At 39.7% G+C, this 20,660-nt stretch overlaps 1 protein-coding gene across 1 annotated transcript; it reads left to right on the forward strand.

The window, feature by feature from the left end:
- Positions 1-11: 11 nt before the first annotated feature.
- LOC107470407 (uncharacterized) lies at positions 12-665 on the forward strand. The gene has a single exon (XM_016089814.1). The coding sequence runs from the start codon at positions 12-14 to the stop codon at positions 663-665; it is 654 nt and encodes a 217-aa protein (XP_015945300.1).
- Positions 666-20,660: the final 19,995 nt, after the last annotated feature.

Below are 20,660 nucleotides of genomic sequence, written 5' to 3' on the forward strand. Positions count from 1 at the left end.
TTCTAGTGGCAATGGACTATGGATCTAAGTGGGCGGAGGTCATTGCAGCACCAACAAATGATAACAAGGTAGTCATGAACTTCCTTAGGAGGAACATTTTCAGTCGATTTGGAGTCTCCATAGCTTTTATTAGTGATAGAGCGAGTCACTTCTATAACAGACCATTGGAAGCCATCCTCTTGAGATATGAAGTGAAACATAAGGTTGCAACACCTTATCACCCTCAAATAAGTAGGCAGACAGAGGTATCCAACAGAGAGCTAAAGCAGATCCTAGAGAAATCTGTGGGAGCTTTAAGAAAGGACTGGTCAAAAAGGCCTCTTTGGGCATATAGGACATCCTTCAAAACACTAATAGGGATGACCCCATATCAGCTGGTGTATGGGAAGGCATGTCACTTTCCCCTTGAGCTTGAACACAAAGCCTTTTGGGCACTCAAGCTACTCAACTTTGATAGTAATGTTGCTGGGGAGAAAATGATCTTCCAACTGCTAGAATTAGAAGAACTCAGATCTCAAGCATATGAAAATGTCAAAATCTACAAGGAAAAAGCTAAGACGTGGCATGATCAAAAGATAAAAAGAAGAGAGTCTGTAGAAGGTCAAAAGGTACTACTATACAACTCAAGACTCAAATTCTTCCCAGGAAAACTTAAGTCTCGATGATCAAGACCTTTTACCATCCTTAAAGTATCCCCCTATGGTCATGTAGAGCACATGGAGAACAAAACTTAGAGAACTTTCACTGTAAATGGCCATAGACTCAAGCATTACTTGGGAGACTCTTTGGAGGAGCAGAGAGCGAGCTACAACCTCAACTAAAGATGGAGGGATGTCAAGCTAATGACATTAAAGAAGCGCTGGTTGGGACGCACCCCAACACTCTATATCCTTTTGATCTCTTGCTTTCTAGAAGTAGCTTCAAAATTTCCAAATTAGATAGTTTAAGTTCCATTTTAATACTTTTGTTTCTCATGCTTTCTAAGAGTATATTGTAAATGATAGATTAGGTAGTTTAAATGTTAGTCAAATTCTTGACAGTTAGTAATTCTTCAATTTGTTTTCTTTTCTTTGTTTTCTTTTTCTGAAAATGCAATTTGATGAACACACTTATTGATGATGAGTGATTGGGCTGGGAACTAGCTGAAGAGCTAAGTTTGGTGTGACCACTAACCCACTTAATCTAGGCTTACAAACCTTTGAATGAATTAATTTTGAGAGTAAGCCCAGAGATTAAGATTGGTATGGCCACCACCATATGATGTCCACATAGTGAGCCCAACATGTTCTTAATGTGAATGCATTAAATAAATCGGCTATGCATATAAGGTCACCTTAATGTGTTCAGAAGGAGTTAAAGAATGTGAAAGAAGTGGATTTATTTCACTCTTATGAACACATTAAATAGCTAATGATAAACCCAATTTATTAGATGCAAGGAAATTAAGTTTGGTGTCCCAAGGGACACTCATAAAATGCATTTCAATTATATGTTACGAAAAGGAATATAAAGAGGTTCTTTTCGCTAATGGTGTTTTGGTTTTCACTTTCAGGAGAGAGGATGGGGCTCACATGATTGATAGCTCATGTAGAAAGGAGTCAAAGTGTACTTGCACTTTGAAACTCAACACATGCAGATAATCAAAAGAAAAGAAGGGTTGGCACCTCTTCCCACGATAGGCGCTACTTCCCAAGTGGAAAAAGATGAATTACTTTTAAATCCCACCACATCCCTCCCTTCAAGCCAGCACCTCTCACCACTATCAAACACCTCCCACCACTCTTCATGCTTCAACCCCCAAAAGTTCACACGCGAAAGAACCCTCTTCTCTTTTTTTTCTCTTTTCCTCTACTTGATTAGGGACAATCAAGTCCTAAGTTTGGTGTGTAAAGAAAACCCTTGCTTTGCTCCCTGTTCTTTATCCTTTATTCCAACCTCTTCACCCTTTCACACTTCTTTTCTCACCCAACGGCACCCCCAATAGCATCATCATCAAAGAAGAGAAAGACTAAGGAACCAACTTCAGGATCCTCCTCAGGCTACAATGAATACAAGTTCCTCTCATCATTCAACCAAAACCAATTTTATGGTTGGGTGAGTGAAAGGTAAATCATTCCCGAAGTTGGCTTCCAACTTGGTAGGAATGAGCACCCCGAGATCAACCGGGAAATCAATAGCAGAGGATGGGAACTCTTGTGTAACCCATCAAGGAAGGTGGTGGAAAGCTTGGTTAGAGAATTCTATTCCAATGTAGTGCCCCAACCTGGGCAACCTTATGGATATCTGAGCTATGTTAGGGGAAAGCCATTGATTATAGCCCCTCTAACATAGATAGAATATTGTTGGTAAAACAAACAAACTCCACCCGGAGTTATGAAGAAGGGATAAAGCAACAGGACCCAGGATTTGATGAAATCCTCAATGAGATATGCGTGCTGAATGTACAACGGATCAATGACAAGGATATGAGACCCAACCAGCTGAGGAGAAGAGATTTGAGCCCCCAAGCTAGAGGGTGGCTGGACTTTGTGAGGAGGTCTCTAATTTTCACATCCAATACTTCAGAGGTAACTAAAGAAAGAGCTATGCTCATATACAACATAATGAAGGGAGAAAATGTCAATGTTGGGAGATGATTGCCAACAACATCAACAAAATACTGAAAAGTACCAAAGATAGCTCAAGGTTGGCATTTTCCAGCATCATCCAAAGGCTATGCGATGAAGCAGAGGTTGAGAAGATTATTGATGAAGTCATGGTGGAGCAAGACAAGCCTATAACTGCCAAGAAGATGGCCAAGGTGGTAGCTGTTAACCCTCCTCAAAGGGTCAGGGAATATAGAGCTCATGCTCATGAACTACAAGGGCAACCACAACAAGAAGAAGAGGCTGAAGATCAACCACTTCACCTACCACTTCAACCACCACTATACCACCATTACCAACAATTTCCCTAAGGAGTCAACTGGGAGTAGTTGCAAGGAGACATACACCAAATAAAAGGACACATACACCAACTGAGAGAGGATATCAACCAACTCAATCAGCAACAACAGTAATGGGACCACATGAATGAGAACATGCAATAACTCCAAGGAAGTATGGAGCAATTGAAGGAGCAGCAAGAATAGTTTGACTGGGGTGAAATGCAAGGTGCACTCAACAAAATAGTGGAGCAAAATAAATGGCATCAGAAGAACCTTGCTAAGTTCAGGCATCTTTAGGATGCTATAACCATTTCAAGGAGGCAATATGATATCAACACACAAGCGAAGCTGAATCACTTGTGTAATGCTGTGGCTGCCTTAAACCCCAGATACCCAATATTTATGCAAGGAATGGAAGAGCTAAGCGCGAAACAAGAGGAAATTCTGGCTAAGCATAAGGAGGATGAAAGGAACTACATGAGGAGGCTGGGATTTTGGAAGCCCAAGGACACAAAGACACAAGAGGGATCCTCCAAAAAGAATGGTGATGACTCCTCCCATTCTAAGAAGAAGGACAATGGAAAAGGGCCAATGAACTGAAGCTGCTCAAGGTTGTTAAGTCCCATGGTTGACATTCCTTTTAAATTTTTGAATTCTATTTAGTTCTCAAATTTCTGTTTGATAGTAAGTTGCAATGTTAGGATAGTTTATGTTTCATGAGGTTTCTCTTGAGTCTTTTATGTTTTCAAGAAAGAAAATGCCATGTTGTTAAGTTTTACAATCATCAAATAAAAGAAGTGGTTTGTTTCTGTTCATACCCTGAGTCAAGCTGTCTGACCCGGGATGTTTGGCGATAAAGCGACCGACCTCTTCGTGTCAGACTATCCGACCTCTTCTCAAAGAGCTCGGCCAAATTACCAGGAAAGCCCAGTAAAGGGCCCAAATAGAGGAACATTACCCAAATCCAAAGGCAGCCCAAGCCTATAGAGATAAGGGCGGTTCCCTTGAAGATAAGCTGACCTCACCCAAAGATAAGATAAGATATGATAACTACCTTATATTATCTAAAAAGGTCAGCCCACACTATTATAAATACATTAGAGCACCCAGATATAACTCACACTCTGATTCTACTAAAAACCTGTTTAATACCCTTGCTAACTTAAGCATCGGAGTCCCTTGCAGGTACCACCACCCTCCGATAACCAAGGATCAGCAGCATTGGTAGTCCTACACACCGGACACATCATCTCTGACCTGCATAGAAGATCTAGACCGAGATCGACCTACAGTTTCAGGTAACCCTCAGAACATTATCGCCGTTGCCGGGGAACCTGGAAGTCATCCCATTGTCATGGCGGACGATCATGATAATGACCACAATTCAGATCTAGAGGATAGAACGCCAAACAAAAATGCGGACACTACACCAAAGGATACTCCTCAATTTAACAACAAAAAGAATTCAAACGCGGGAGCCATGGAGGCGCTTCAAGACTGTTTAAAACAACTTGAAGAAGAAACCCTACGTCAACGAGAGGTCGAGAAAGACCTACAGAAGGAAATAAGACAACACCAGAATTGGAGGACAAACTCCTAAAACTCGAAGCCGATCTCAAGACCAAAGCCAACCGATCCCCTCATGTGGACAGCTCCCACAAGGAACAAGATCCATTCACCAAGGAGATCATGAAGACCAAAATCCCAAAAGACTTTAAACTCCCAGATATGACTCTGTACGATGGCACTACGGATCCCGACCATCATCTCAGCAATTTCAGAAGTAGAATGTACCTAACCAATTCCTCAGATGCAGTTCGTTGCAAATCCTTTCCGACTACTTTAACAAAGACGGCAATAAGATGGTTCGACAAATTACCTCTTAGGTCCATCTCGAGTTTCGATGACTTGGCCAAAAAGTTTTTAGCCAGATTCTCCATCCAAAAGGACAAGGCTAAGCACGCCCCAAGTCTATTAGGAATCAGGCAAGGAGAACGGGAAAGTCTTCGCAACTACATGGAAAGATTCAACAAAACATGCCTGGACATATAGAGCCTACCAACAGAGGCTGCCATTATGGGCCTCATCAATGGCTTACGAGAGGGACCTTTTAGCCAATCTATATCGAAAAAATACCCTGCATCTCTAAACGAAGTGCAAGAACGAGCAGAGAAGTATATCAACATGGAGGAAAACTCTCGGTTAGGAGAGACCTCAAAATCCGGATTCACCTCCCGGGATAAGGACAATGAGTCCAAAAAGAAGGAAGATCGCCATGGAAAAAAAAATTAAAAAATACCACAATTACACCCCTCTTCGGGTGTCCCTTGTGGATATCTACAGAGAGGTTTGCCACACTGAAAAAATACCTCCAGCTTGACCACTCAAAGGCAAAAAAGGAGGAGGAAATCAGGGCGAATATTATGAGTATCATCGCATCCGCGGGCATTCCACCAATGAATGTTTTGACTTAAAAAATGTCATAGAAAAGCTAGAAAGAGAGAGGAAGCTAGATCGGTATCTAGCCAGCCGGGACGATGAGCAAAGAAAAAGAAGAAGGGAAGAAGATGTCGGATGAACCGAGGGGTCACCTCGTACACCAGAAAGACTCGTCCACATGATACACGGCGGATTTGCGGGAGGAGGAGTCTCTAAATCATCTCGCAAAAGATATCTTAAAGAAGTATATCATGTTGAGGGGACGGAGGAAGCACCCGACATTCCCGCGATTATTTTTACCAAAGAGGACGCATCCGGCATCATCACAGGACACGACGATCCTATGGTCATCACTATCGTATTAGCAAACGCAAATCTCCACTGCACACTGATAGACCAAGGAAGCTCCGCCGACATATTATTCAAAACTACCTTCGATAATTCTTGGCCTAGAAGAAAAAGAACTCAAAGCATATCTGAACAACCTATTCAGACTAGGAGACACCCCAGTTCAACCACTTGGATACGTCTCACTACACACGACCTTTGGAAAAGGAAACCAGTCAAGAAAACTCAAAATAGACTACATTGTGGTCGACGTAAGCTCAGCCTACAATACCTTAATAGGTCAGACAACATTGAATCAGCTTGGTGCAGTAGTCTCGACTCCACATCTATGCATGAAGTTCCCAACTACAGAAGGAATAGCTACAATAAAAGCAGACCAAAAGACGGCGCGCCGCTGCTACAACGAAAGTTTAAACCTCAGAGGTAGATGAGAAGAATTCTACACAATCGAACTCGGTGGAGCTCAGAGGCGGGAAGAACTCCGCCCACAACCCGAAGGTGAAGTAGAAAAAATCCAGATCGGGAATACCCCGGACCAAACAACCAATATCAGTACAATTCTAAAAGGAGACATAAAAGAATCACTCATACAGTTCTTGCGAAACAATGTCAATCTCTTTCCATGGAAGGCCGCAAACATGCCAGGCATAGACCCCAAACTAATGTGCCATAAACTATCAGTCCACCCAAGATCTCGGCCAGTACAACAAAGGCATAGAAAGCTCGGACCAGAACGCTCCCAAGCTGTGAAAGAACAAGTACATGCTCTACTAGAGGCAGGGTTCATAAGAGAAGTTAAATACCCGCTATGGCTGGCTAATGTCGTCTTGGCAAAAAAGTCAAACGGGAAGTGGCGAATGTGCACCGACTACACTGATCTCAACAAAGCCTGCCTAAAAGATCCTTATCCACTCCCAAGTATCGATGCTCTAGTAGATGCCTCCTCCGGATATAAATACCTCTCGTTTATGGACGCATACTCGGGATGGAATCAGATCCCAATGTATCCACCGGACAAAGAAAAAACTTCATTCTTAACCCCAAAAGCAAACTACTACTACGTCATCATGCCTTTCGGTCTTAAAAATGTAGGAGCTACTTATCAGAGATTGATGAATAAGGTCTTTTCGGATCACATCGGAAAAATCATGGAAGTCTACGTGGACGACATGCTAATAAAGAGACATAATGAAGAGATGCTATTGTCCAACCTGACCCAGGTATTCGACACTATAAGACGGCATGGCATGCAACTCAATCCCGCAAAATGCACCTTCACAGTAGAGGCTGGCAAGTCCTTAGGTTTTATGCTCACACAAAGAGGAATCGAAGCAAACCTAGATAAATGCCGGGCCATACTCGACATGAAAAGTCCGACTTGTGTCAAAGAGGTACAACAATTTAACGGGAGATTGGCAGCCTTGTCTAGATTTCTAGCCAGATCGGTAATAAGATCTCTTCCCTTCTACACCACTCTACGGAAGGGAAAGAAGTTTGAATGGACAACAGAGTGTGAGCAAGCCTTCAAAGATTTCAAAAGATTCATGGGACAGCCACCTATCCTAACTTGGCCACGGGAAGAAGAACCACTCATATTGTACCTCGCGGTAGGAAGTCGGGTAATAGCCTCAGCACCAGTTCGAGAAGACGACAAGGGGCAACAGCCCGTGTACTTCATCAGTAAAGCATTACAAGGATCCGAGCTGAACTACCAAAAAATAGAAAAGTTTGCCTGCGCTCTCATACTAACATCTCGGCGACTTCGTCCATACTTCCAAACCCACACCATTAAGGCTCGGACCAATCAGCCCATAAAAGGGATTTTACAAAAAACAGACCTGGCAGGCAGAATCTTGCAATGGGCAGTCGAGTTGTTTGAATTCGATATTCGATACAAAGCCCGGACAGCCATCAAATCACAATGCCTGGCCGACTTCATCGCATAATTTATAGACACACCAGAAATCCCCACAGAATGGAATCTCTACGTGGACGGTTCCTCAAATAAAATTGGAAGTGGCGCAGGTGTGATAATTGAAAGCGACCAAGGAACCAAAATCGAACTCTCCCTCAAATTCGGGTTCCCTGCCTCAAACAACTAAGTGGAATATGAGGCACTACTAGCTGGTTTGAAACTGGCTAGGGAGGTTGGAGCTCAAAAGCTTATCATCTTCAGTGACTCACAGGTAGTCACTTCGCAAATAGCAGGAAGCTACCAAGCCAAAGATCCCACCATGAAAAAGTACTTGGAGAAAACCAGGGAACAGCTCAGACAACTCGGAGAATACGAGATCCATCACATACCCCGAGAACAGAATGCCCGAGCTGATGCATTCTCAAAACTAGCCAGCACCAAACCATGGGGCAACAATAGAAGCCTCATCTAAAAAATTCTACAAAACCCATCAATCTCGGGAGACAAAAAAGTCCTGGCCATAACAGGTCAGGAACAAGGATGGATGACCCCCATAATTAACTACTTTCAAACAGAAGCACTCCCCACAGAGAAAAGAGAGGCAAAAAGGTTGAAACGGGAGGCACAATACTACACTATCATAAACAATACTCTATACAAAATAGGGATTTCAATATCATTGTTAAAATGCATACTGACTTCTAACACAACGGAAGTTCTTGAAGAAATACACAGTGGCATTTGTGGCAATCACCTCGGAGCGCAAGCACTTACCAAAAAAAATACTTCGGGCAAGGTTTTATTGGCCAACTCTACAAAAGGAAGTCACAGAGTTCGTAAAGACATGTCCATCATGTCAGAAACATGCCAACTTTCACATCGCCCCACCAGAGGAACTCATCAGCGTACGAAATGGAGGCAATGATCCCAGTGGAGATTGAAGAAAGGTCGCCTAGAGTGATTCACTATAGTGAAGGAGCCAACTCCCAACTTCAAAGGGAAGAACTTTATCTACTCCCGGAAGTTCTAAAAAGAGCTCGGATTAGGGAAGAAGCATTAAAACGATGAATGGCGGCGAGATACAATCAAAAGGTAGTACAGCGAACTTTTGCTGAGAACGATCTTATCCTGATCCGAAATGATATCGGAACAACCCGACCTGGAGAAGGAAAATTGGCAGCAAACTAGAAAGGACCCTACCGAGTCATAGAAGTACTTGGAAAGGGCTACTACAGACTGTCCGAACTCGATGGGCGAGAGCTTCCTAGGTCATGGCACGCCTGCAACCTAAGAAGGTACTATAGTTAGGGATGATAAAGGATCTTAGGATAAGGCACACTATTTTTCTTGAAAAGGTTTTTTAATGAGGTGCCAAGCCAAGACCTACAAATCACCCAACTTAGAAGATTAACCTCCCGCATGTATATATTTGTATTTTCTTTTTAATAAAATATGTTCAGATCTTCTACAAATGCTCAAGCCGCATTAATCAGAAACATTCATCGTCCGATTATAAAGTCAAATTCACCATGCGATCACGATAAAGACAAAAAATGAAAACCAAATTCATTAAAAGGTCGACCAAACGAGGGTTAGACCCAATTTCTACAAAATCGGCAAAGATGAAAACATCATAATGCAAGAAGTTATAGAAAGTGATCCATAGAAAGGACCTGACGAGGTCCTAATAAAATGGATTGCTATAAAATAACTTAAAGACTGGCTGACGTAAAGAAGTCGGACTAGTCGCAATAACCGAAGATATAAGTAAATCTCTGGAAAGAGGTCTGGCCAGCCTTATAAAAGAGGATTACTATAACTTAGAAGGTCCCGGCGTGATGAAGTCGGCCCAAAGTATAAAGTTATAAAAGTAATCCCTGAAAATGATTTGAACAAGGTCCAAGAAAGAGGATTACAAAATAACTTAGAAGAGCCCGACGTGATGAAGTTGGCCCAAAGTATAAAGTTATAAAAGTAATCTCTGAAAGAGATCTGAACAATGTCCAAGAAAGAGGATTACAAAATAACTTAGAAGGACGTGACGTGATGAAGTCGGCCCAAAACATAAAGCTGCAAAAGTAACCCTTGAAAGAGACCTAAATGAGGTCCAAAAAAGAGGGTTACAAACAACAACTCAGACAAAAACCGACCTGCTGAAATTGGCAACCTTAGCATTATGCAAAGTAATTCCTAACAAAGACCTGAACAAAGTTCAAATAAAATGAATTGCTGAAATAGCATCAGGCAAAGGAATCAAGCCAATCAGGTCAGACAAAGTTCCAACACTCCCAAAAGCCTACGAAGGTAATAAGATACGCGTAGACAGACATGACATAAAAACACAAAGTTATAATAATAGCCAGCTTCAGAGGCCACCAAGATCAGCCCAAAAAGCCTGGAAACTACTTTGTTTATCAAAATAAAGTTGCTGAGTGATGAGCGAATAATTTATACGCTTTTTGTCATTGTTTTTAGGTAGTTTTTAGTAAGATCTAGCTACTTTTAGGGATGTTTTTATTAGTTTTTATGCAAAATTCACATTTCTGGACTTTACAATGAGTTTGTGTGTTTTTCTATGATTTTAGGTATTTACTGGCTGAAATTGAGGGACCTGATCAAAAATCTGATAGGAGGCTGACAAAGGACTGCTGATGCTATTGGATTCTGACCTCCCTGCAATCAAGATGGATTTTTCTAGAGCTACATAACTCCAAATGGCGCGCTCTCAATTGCTTTGGAAAGTAGACATCCAGGGCTTTCCAGAAATATATAATAGTCCATACTTTATTCGAGTTTAGATGATGCAAACTGGCGTTCAATGCCAATTTCATGCTGCATTCTGGAGTAAAACGCCAGAAACACGTCACAAACCAGAGTTAAATGCCAAAAACACGTTACAACTTGGCGTTTAACCCCAAGAGAAGCCTCTGCACGTGTAAAGCTAAAGCTCAGCCCAAGCACACACCAAAGTGGGCCCCGGAAGTAGATTTCTGCACTAAGTCTTATTTCTGTAAACCCTAGTAACTAGTCTAGTATAAATAGAACTTTTTACTATTGTATATATGTCTTTGATCATATGTCTTTGATCATATCTTTGGACGTTTAGTTCTTAGACCTTGGGGGCTTGCCTCACGGCCATGCCTGGACCACTATTACTTATGTATTTTCAACGGTGGAGTTTTTACACACCATAGATTAAGGTGTGGAGCTCTGCTATACTTCGAGTATTTATGCAAAGTACTACTGTTCTTTTTTTCAATTCACGCTTATTCTTATTCTAAGATATTCGCTGCACTTCAACATGATGAATGTGATGATCCGTGACACTCATCATCATTCTCACATATGAACGTGGTGGACGAAATTGTGATCATCAACAATGGCTCCAAAGACTTGGTGCTTTCAAACATGAATCACACTTTGTCACAACTCCGCACAACTAACCAGCAAGTGTACTGGGTCGTCCAAGTAATACCTTACGTGAGTAAAGGTCGATCCCACAGAGATTGTTGGTATGAAGCAAGCTATGATCATGTTGTAAATCCCAGTCAGGCGGATTCAACTATATTAAGAGATTATTGGATTTTCGAATAATAATAATAAATTTAAACAGAAAATAAAGATAGAGTTACTCATGTAATTCAATGGTGGGAATTTCAGATAGGTGTATGAAGGTGCTTGACAAACCACTATTTTATGGTTTATCTTATGCTCGATTGAGTGGTTTTTATTAACTCTTTACCTACTTATTCATACTATTTGCATGAGTTTACGTTTTCCTTCCGGATTTTGTGCTATAATTGAAAAGATGCTTCTTTGGTCTTATATTTGTTAATATTAATCCTCTTCTATTACCATTAGATGCTGTGATATGTGTGTTAAGTGATTTCAAGGATTACAGGGCATGAATGGCTTAGAGGATAGAAAGGAAGCATGCAAAAGTGGAAGGAATACAAGAAGTTGAAGAAATTGCTAAGTTGTCCAGCGTGACCTCTTTGCACTCAAACGACCATAACTTGAGCTACAGAGGTTCAAATGATGCGGTTTTACTTGCGTTGAAAAGTTAACGTCCAGGGCTTCAATTTGATATATAATTTCTCATATTGGCCATACTGATAGGCAACGCGAATGTGCCATCCATGCGGACGCGTCGCATTTGCGAAAATCAGCGTGGCAGATTTCGCAAACAGCAAATTCTGGGCTATTTTAGGCCCAGTTTCAAGCCCAGAAAACACAGATTAAAGGCTACAAAGTGGAGGAATGAAAAACACTTCAGATCATCCTCTCATAATTCATAATTTTAGTTTTAGATGTAGATTTTAGAGAGAGAGGTTCTCTCCTCTATCTTAGAATTAGGATTAGGATTAGAATTTATTTTAGGATTAGGATTTCTTATCACTTCAGGATTATTTCATCTTCAATTACAAGTTCAATGTTCCTTTTATTTATTTTCTCAATTTAATTTATGGATTTCTATGTTCAACTCAACTTCTTTATTTGGCTATAACTGCCCATGTTACATTTGATTGAGTTATTAATTTATGATTTTGAGGTATTTCAGATTGATGATTGTTGTCTTTTATTTATATAAATAATTTGGATTCTCCTGTTACCCTTTTGGCTTTGGTTGAGTAATTGGTGACGCTTGAGCTGTCAAATAAAGAAGTGGTTGAAATTGGGAGTTGCTAATTAATTTGAGTTCCAGTAACTCTAGCCTTTCCAAAGGAAAGACTAGGAATTTAGGTATCAAATTAATTAGTCCACTTGACCTTCCTTTGTTTAGTAAAGGTTAACTAAGTGGGATTAAAATCCAATTCTCATCACAATTGATAAAGATAGAACTTTCAGTTCTTATACCTTGCCAAGAGTTTATTTTACAGTTATTTATTTATTTTTATTGCTTTGAAAATATACCTGTGCCTATTGCCCAAATTCCAAAAACCCCAATTTTACCTTTTTCATAGCCAATAATGAGAACATACCTCCCTGCAATTCCTTGAGAAGACGACCCGAGGTTCAAATACTCAGTTATCAATTTTAAAGGGGTTTGTTACTTGTGACAACCAAAACGTTTGCACGAAGGGATTTCTGTTGGTTTAGAATCTATATCTACAACGCGACTATTTTTATAAAATTCTTTACTAGCAAAAATCCTAACGTCAAAATGGCGCCGTTGCCGGGGAATTGCAAACGTGTGCCTTATTATTGGTTATTGTAAATATATAAAATATATTTTTTTTTCTTTTACTTGTTTATTTGTTTCTCCTTTTTCCCCTTTATTTCTGATATCTACTATGAATTCTCACCCCTCTCGCTTTGAGTTTGGTTCTAACTTTGTTGAAGGAAATAGAAACCATAGCAGGAATATGCATCAAGGTCAGACCAATCAAGGATGGATGGAGCCAAGAGGATCTAGTCAACCCTTTAGGCAACAACACCCTCCAAGATATCATGGACAACGACCATTCTACAATGCATACCCAGCTGAAAGATTTGGTGGACCACCTAGTAGCTACCAACAAGCCCCATCCTGTGCTCAGAGACCATCCTCTCGACATAACTTCGAACCATCACACTCACAAGTTTCTTTTCACCATTCACTACCACATGATCCTTATCCACCCCAACGCCAATCCAATTACTCCCAAGAACCACCACTCCCTTATGTACCATGTCCATATCCATCAAGCCCAGAATCACAGGTTCACCTCGAAGAATCAATAAAACAATTTAATGCAACCCTTCATCAACTGGAGCAAGCAATAAATCAATTATCTTCCAAACGTTTAGCTACTCAACAGACCCCCATGGCTTCATGTGGAGAATCTAATGAAGAATGTATTGTGAAGAAGACACAAGAGACTCCAGTGGACAGCATAGAGCATAACTTCGTACTAGAACAAGTAGAAGACGCTGTCATTGTAGAAGAAGAAGAGTTGGTTGAAGATTTAGGAGATGCTGAACCTCCTAGGGAATACAGAGTCATGGAAGACCCCGTCAAGGATGTTACAATTGACGCTAAAGAGGATGTTGCACAACCTCCAATGCGGATATCTTATGAAGAACTGGACGGAGTAACTCAAGACGCATGTTTCCTTGATGATGATGATCACGAGTCCTGTTCTCTTAGTGACGAACTTGCATCCGCAAGTGATTTCTTTGAGACAGAAGAATCTTCCCCGAGTGAATATGAAGATGATGCTGAGGTAGATTTTTCTCAACCTCCAATATATGACTTGAGCGATAATGAGGGAGAAATTGAAGACTCTGATCAAGATATGGTTGAAGTGGAATAAATTTGCAATGAAGTGGAGAAATTCGCAGAAGAGCACAAAGGAGTAAAACTTACAGAACCACTGGAACCACCTATCCCGAGGCCACTACCACCCAATACAAGCTTCAAGTGGGTAAAATCCTTGACTCTTGTCTTTATTTTTCCACTTGAATATGGTTTACTTGAAACAGATGGCCAGCTTAGAGCTCTTTGTGGCTTTAAGAGAAAAAGAGAAATGGCTCGTACTCAGAGCTGGTGCACAAGGTTCAATAAGGTTCCATACTTCAATTCGAAGTGCACAGATTGGTATCATACTCAATCGAATGGATCACGGAGAACATTTGGTCACCATGGTGAGAATCTACTTTTTAAACCGCCCGGATGGAATCATGTAGATCAAGACAGAGGCGGATTTAAAAGCAAAGCTTGGGATCATGGATCCTATCCTGACATTCGTCATCCCGGGAGCCTGAAAATTTGTTTGAAGCTGCTCAGAAGCTTTACATGCCTAGTTTGGGACCCCGGAGGCTATTGGCATTCCAAGCACTGGTGGAGATTTTTAGATGAATTTAAACATAAGCCACCATAACAGAAAGCTCAACCAATGTCCAACTTAAGGACTTTAACTAAAAGTGCTAGGTGGGAGACAACCTACCATGGTATGATCGTTCCTGTTTCATTTTTATTTAGTTTTATTTGTTTTCAAGTTTTATTTTATTTTTCATTGAACCTGTAATTACTCATAACATTCATATCATTTTGCATTCTGCATACTGCATAAAAAAAAATTTCGCACGCGACGCGACAGCGTCGCTGATGCGTCCGCGTCACATGTGCGTTGTGAAGAAGAGAAATCGAACAGAGAGTCACGCGAGAGCGTGGCTGGAGGTGTGCCAGTGGCACAAATCGTCCCACATAATGGCCTCCCACGCGACCGCGTGACCCACGCGGCCGCGTGCCCTGATTTTCGACGTACAAAGGGTGCACAACGAATTATTGTGCGAGAGTGGTGCTGGATTTGTGCTGGACACACAATCTCTATCACGCGACCGCGTCACCGACGCGTCCGCGTCATTCCCTTCTCAAGCCCACTTACGCGATCGCATGCCCCATGCGATTGCGTCACCCCAAATTTGGCAAAAATAAAAATTCGAATAGAGAGTTGTGCGAGCGCGAGGCTGCCCTCGTGCCAGTAGCATAACCTGAGTCACGCGTCCGCGTGACCGACACGACCGCGTCGATTAATTTAAGCGCCAGTCGCGCGACCGCGTCCCCCACGCGTTCGCGTCGCTTGCACTGCACAACTTTTTCAACGCAGCCAAATATCTTATCTTCTCTTCCCTATACCTAATTCTTTTCTTCCTTTCTTATTTCTTTTCTTCTTTCTTCTTCCTTTTCTTACTTTCATCTTCTCATCTTTTTCACCTCCATTATATTTTATTTAATTTATTTGCATATTTTCTTCCATTGCATTTTAATTTTGTGCATCTCTTTATTTTCTTTTCTAAATTTATTAATTTTTCCATTGGTGTTACTTGTTCATATTCAACTGTTGTGTCTTTTCTGGTATTATTTTGGTACTCAGTGACTTGTTTTACACTGTTAGGTAATATTGTTTAAGTCAATGCTATTCTTTTATGATATTTGTATTAATTTTGCATTGACATGAATTTATATTATCTTGCACTCTCTTTCCCATTGTTGCAAATTTTTGCATTCTTGCCTTGCCATGTACTTCTACTGTTTTTTCACTTGCATGTTGTAGCTACCATGTAATTGAGACCCTTATTATCTGGCATTAATACCCATATTTTATTTATTTTCTATCTTTATTTTTGGGTTATTTTTCTTCTTTTCCCTCTTCTTTCAGGATGGACACCATGAAGGGAGAGGAAAAGCTTCTTAATGGGAAGACAAATAAGTCCACCTGCACAATCTTTGGAGAAAGGCATCAGTTGGAGCAGCCCATCCACTTGTCCATCTTAATATGCACCGAGAACGGTGCAATCTTTAAGTGTGAGGAGGTCGACACCGATCTCCATGGGTTAGTACTTTCTTGTCTCAACACCAATGTTTAAATTTTCTTTGTAGCTAGTTGTTGCATTTGCATATTTATTTGATTTTGTGCATATTTTACCACTTGATTGAAGAAATATTTTCTTTTTCAAGAAATTTTTATAGTATTTCACTAATTTAAATTGAAAAATTTGTGTTAAACTTGTTTTGAAGTTGTATTTGGAATATGGTTTTTGAGCCAAAGAACACACAACATGTGAGATTTTAAGCTTATTTATATGGTTACATTATTTAACCATAAATTTTTATTCTTGTGTGTTTTCTTCTCTATAATTGTAATCTTTGCTTTGTTCCATTCTATATGTCCAATATTTAATATATTTACATGCTTGCATATGATTGAGGCCATTGTTTGATTCTAGCTCACTTATCCCAAAATTAGCCTACCTTTTACATCACCCTTGTTAGCCCCCTTGAGCCTTTAATTCCCTCTTATTCTATAAACCACAACACTAGCCTTAAGCAGAAAAACAAATTTAAAATCCCAAGTTGAATCCTTGGTTAGCTTAAGATACAAATTGTGTAATTGTTTAAGTGTGGGAAACCTATTGGGAACATGGATGATAAAAACAAAGGGTAGGAAGCTGGAAAGAATGAAATAATTCAAAATAAAAATTTTGAGAAGCATGCTCATGTGAAATCAAAATAATTGAATTACCATGTGCATTAAACAAAAATCAGTATTTGAATAAAGGGGATACAAAAGAATTCTCCAAATGCAAAATAAAGCAATGCACATGGGACAAAATTAAAACTAATACATGAGCATAGGTAAAATATGGGAGAATAGGTAAAAAAGCTTTGCTTTAAAAAGTATGTATGTTAGGTGAGATCTTAGACTAATCAAGGATTCACTTAATTAGCTCACTTAGCCTTATATATACCCTTACCTTTACCTCAGCCACATTACAACCCTGAAAAGACCTCATGATGTTTGTATTGGTATGCTAAATATTTGTTGATTGATTAGATGAGGAAAAAAAGTTTAGAAAGCATGATTAGAGAAGAGTAGAGAGATTGACCCTAGACACTTGACAGATTTGAGCGCATATACACTACCAGTGAGGGTTCAATGCTTGATTCAATGTTCCCTGCTTTCATGAGCTATCTTCTTACAAGCTTACTTGTTTTCATTGTATGATTTGAATTAGTGAAATCTGATTTATGTTTGTCTTGGAGAACTTATTTATTTTTATCCAAGTAGGTAGAAATATTTTGCATTTCAGTCATAGGTTGCATCTCATACATTCTATCACTCCTCTTCATCTCTTTATAGTTTCTCTTGAGCTTAGCATGAGGACATGCTATTGTTTAAGTGTGGGGAGGTTGATAAACCACTATTTTATGGTTTATCTTATGCTCAATTGAGTGATTTTTATCAACTCTTTATCCACTTATTCATATTATTTGCATGAGTTTACGTTTTCCTTCCGAATTTTGTGCTATGATTGAACACATGCTTCTTTGGTCTTATATTTGTTAATATTAATCCTCTTTTATTACCATTAGATGCCGTGATATATGTGTTAAGTGATTTCAAGGATTACAGGGCATGAATGGCTCAGAGGATGGAAAGGAAGCATGCAAAAGTGGAAGGAATACAAGAAGTTGAAGAAATTGCTAAGCTGTCCAACGTGACCTCTTCGCACTCCAATGACCATAACTTGAGCTACAGAGATCCAAATGATGCAGTTCCACTTGCGTTGAAAAGCTAACATCCGGAGTTTCGATTTGATATATAATTTGCCATAGTGGCCGTACAGATAGGTGACGCGAACGCATCATCCACGCGGACGCGTCTTATCTGTGAAAATCAGCGTGGCAGATTTCGCAAACAGCGAATTCTGGGCTATTTCCGGCCCAGTTTCAAGCCCAGAAAACACAGATTAAAGGCTACAAAGTGGAGGAATGAAGGACACTTCAGATTATCCTCTCATAATTCATAATTTTAGTTTAAGATGTAGTTTTTAGAGAGAGAGGTTCTCTCCTCTCTCTTAGGATTAGGATTAGGATTAGAATTTATTTTAGGATTAGGATTTCTTATCACTTCAGGATTATTTCATCTTCAATTACAGGTTCAATGTTCCTTTTATTTATTTTCTCAATTTAATTTATGGATTTCTATGTTCAACTCAACTTCTTTATTTGGCTATAACTGCCCATGTTACATTTGATTGAGTTATTAATTTATGATTTTGAGGTATTTTAGATTGATGATTGCTATCTTTTGTTTATATAAATAATTTGGATTTTCCTGTTACCCTTTTGGCTTTGGTTGAGTAATTGGTGACGCTTGAGCTGTCAAATAAAGCAGTGGTTGAAATTGGGAGTTGCTAATTAATTTGAGTTCCAATAACTCTAGCCTTTCCAAAGGAAAGACTAGGACTTTAGGTATCAAATTAATTAGTCCACTTGACCTTCCTTTGTTTAGTCAAGGTTAACTAAGTGGGATTAAAATACAATTCTCATCACAATTGATAAGGATAGGACTTCCAGTTCTTATACCTTGCCAAGAGTTTATTTTACAGTTATTTATTTATTTTTATTGCTTTGAAAATATACCTGTGCCCATTGCGCAAATTCCAAAAACCCCAATTTTACCTTTTTCATAGCCAATAATAAGAACATACCTCCCTGCAATTCCTTGAGAAGACAACCCGAGGTTTAAATACTCGGTTATCAATTTTAAAGGGGTTTGTTACTTGTGACAACCAAAACGTTTGCACGAAGGGATTTCTGTTGGTTTAGAATCTATATTTACAACGCGACTATTTTTATAAAATTCTTTACTAGCGAAAATCCTAACGTCAGTGCTGTGTTCCTTCTGAATCTCTGCTTTCTTACTGCTTTTATCCCATCTTTATCACTCCTTTCTATGGAAAGCTTTTTGTAGGGCATCACCGTTGTCAATGGCTACATCCCATCCTCTTAGTGAAAATGGTCCAAATGCTCTGTCACAGCACGGCTAATCATCTGTCGGTTCTCGATCATGTTGGAATAGAATCCCTTGATTCTTTTGCGTTTGTCATCACGCCCAGCAATTGCGAGTTTGAAGCTCGTCACAGTCATTCAATTTCGGAATCCTACTCAAAATACCACAGACAAGGTTAGACTTTCCGGATTCCCAGGAATGCTGCCATCAATTCTAGCTTATACCACAAAGATTCTGATTAAGGAATCCAAGAGATATGCGCCCGGTCTAAGGTAGAATGGAAGTGGTTGTCAGTCACGTGTTCATAGGTGAGAATGATGATGACTGTCACGGATCATCACATTCATCATGTTGAAGTGCAACGAATATCTTAGAATAAGAATAAGTCGAATTGAATAGAAAATAGTAGTACTTGCATTGAAACTTGAGGTACAGCAGAGCTCCACACCCTTAATCTATGGTGTGTGGAAACTCCACCGTTGAAAATACATAAGTGATGAAGGTTCAGGCATGGCCGAATGGCCTGCCCCCAAAATGTGATCAATAGTCTCCTTAGATGAATAATAAAATAAAACTAAGACCAAAGATGTAACTTGGTCAAAAGACACTGAATACAATAGTAAAATGTTCTATTTATACTAAATTAGCTACTAGGGTTTACAGAAGTAAGTAATTGATGCATAAATCTACTTCTGGGACCCACTTGGTGTGTGCTTGGGCTGAGCTTGATCTATCCACGAGCTGAGGCTTCTCTTGGAGTTGAACGCCAAGTTGTAATGTGTTTTGGGCATTCAACTCTCGTTCGTGACGTGTTTCTGGCGTTTGACTCCAGAATGCAGCATGGAACTGGCGTTGAGCGCCAGTTTACGTCATCTAATCTCGAACAAAGTATAGACTATTATATATTGCTGAAAAGCTCTGGATGTCAACTTTCCAACGCCGTTAAGATTGCGCCATTTGAAGTTCTTTAGCTCCAGAAAATCCATTTTGAGTGCAGGGAGGTCAGAATCCAACAACATTAGCAGTCCTTTCTCAGCCTTCTTTCAGAGTTTTGCTCATGTCCCTCAATTTCAGCCAGAAAATACCTGAAATAATAGAAAAACACACAAACTCATAGTAAAGTCTAGAAATGTGAATTTAACATAAAAACCAATGAAAAAATCCCTAAAAGTAACTAGATCCTACTAAAAACTACCTAAAAATAATGCCAAAAAGCGTATAAATTATCCGCTCATCACAACACCAAACTTAAATTGTTGCTTGTCCCCAAGCAACTGAAAATCAATTAGGATGGAAAGAAGAGAATATACTATAAATCCGAAAATATCAATGAATATTAATTCTAATTAGATGAGCAGGACGTGTAGCTTTTTGCCTCTGAACAGTTTTGGCATCTCACTTTTTCCCTTGAAGTTTAGAATGATTGGCATCTCTAGGGACTTAGAATTTTAGATAGTGTTATTGATTCTCCTAGTTAAGTTTGTTGATTCTTGAACACAGCTACTTTTATGAGTCCTGGTCGTGGCCTGATGCGAGCAGAAATTGGCAAATTAAAAATTATTAAAATATATACGTTGCAAGTATAGTTCTTAACTCGCCAGAAATCCACTTATCAATTTAGAAAGGTGTCACAGAAATTTGAAATTAAAATACTGGGAGTATGAATCCCAGGTCGTCTCCCAATGAGTTGCAGAAAAGTGTGCTATTTTATTAATCGGATGTTTTCAAAAAGGTTTGAGTTGAGTAAATA

This window comes from Arachis duranensis, chromosome 10 (genome assembly GCF_000817695.3).
Source record: "Arachis duranensis cultivar V14167 chromosome 10, aradu.V14167.gnm2.J7QH, whole genome shotgun sequence".
Classification (NCBI taxonomy): domain Eukaryota; kingdom Viridiplantae; phylum Streptophyta; class Magnoliopsida; order Fabales; family Fabaceae; genus Arachis; species Arachis duranensis.

Coding starts and splice junctions, on each gene's coding strand:
- LOC107470407 (XM_016089814.1), top strand. CDS start 12: ATGGACTATGGATCTAAGTGGGCGGAGGTCATTGCAGCACCAACAAAT.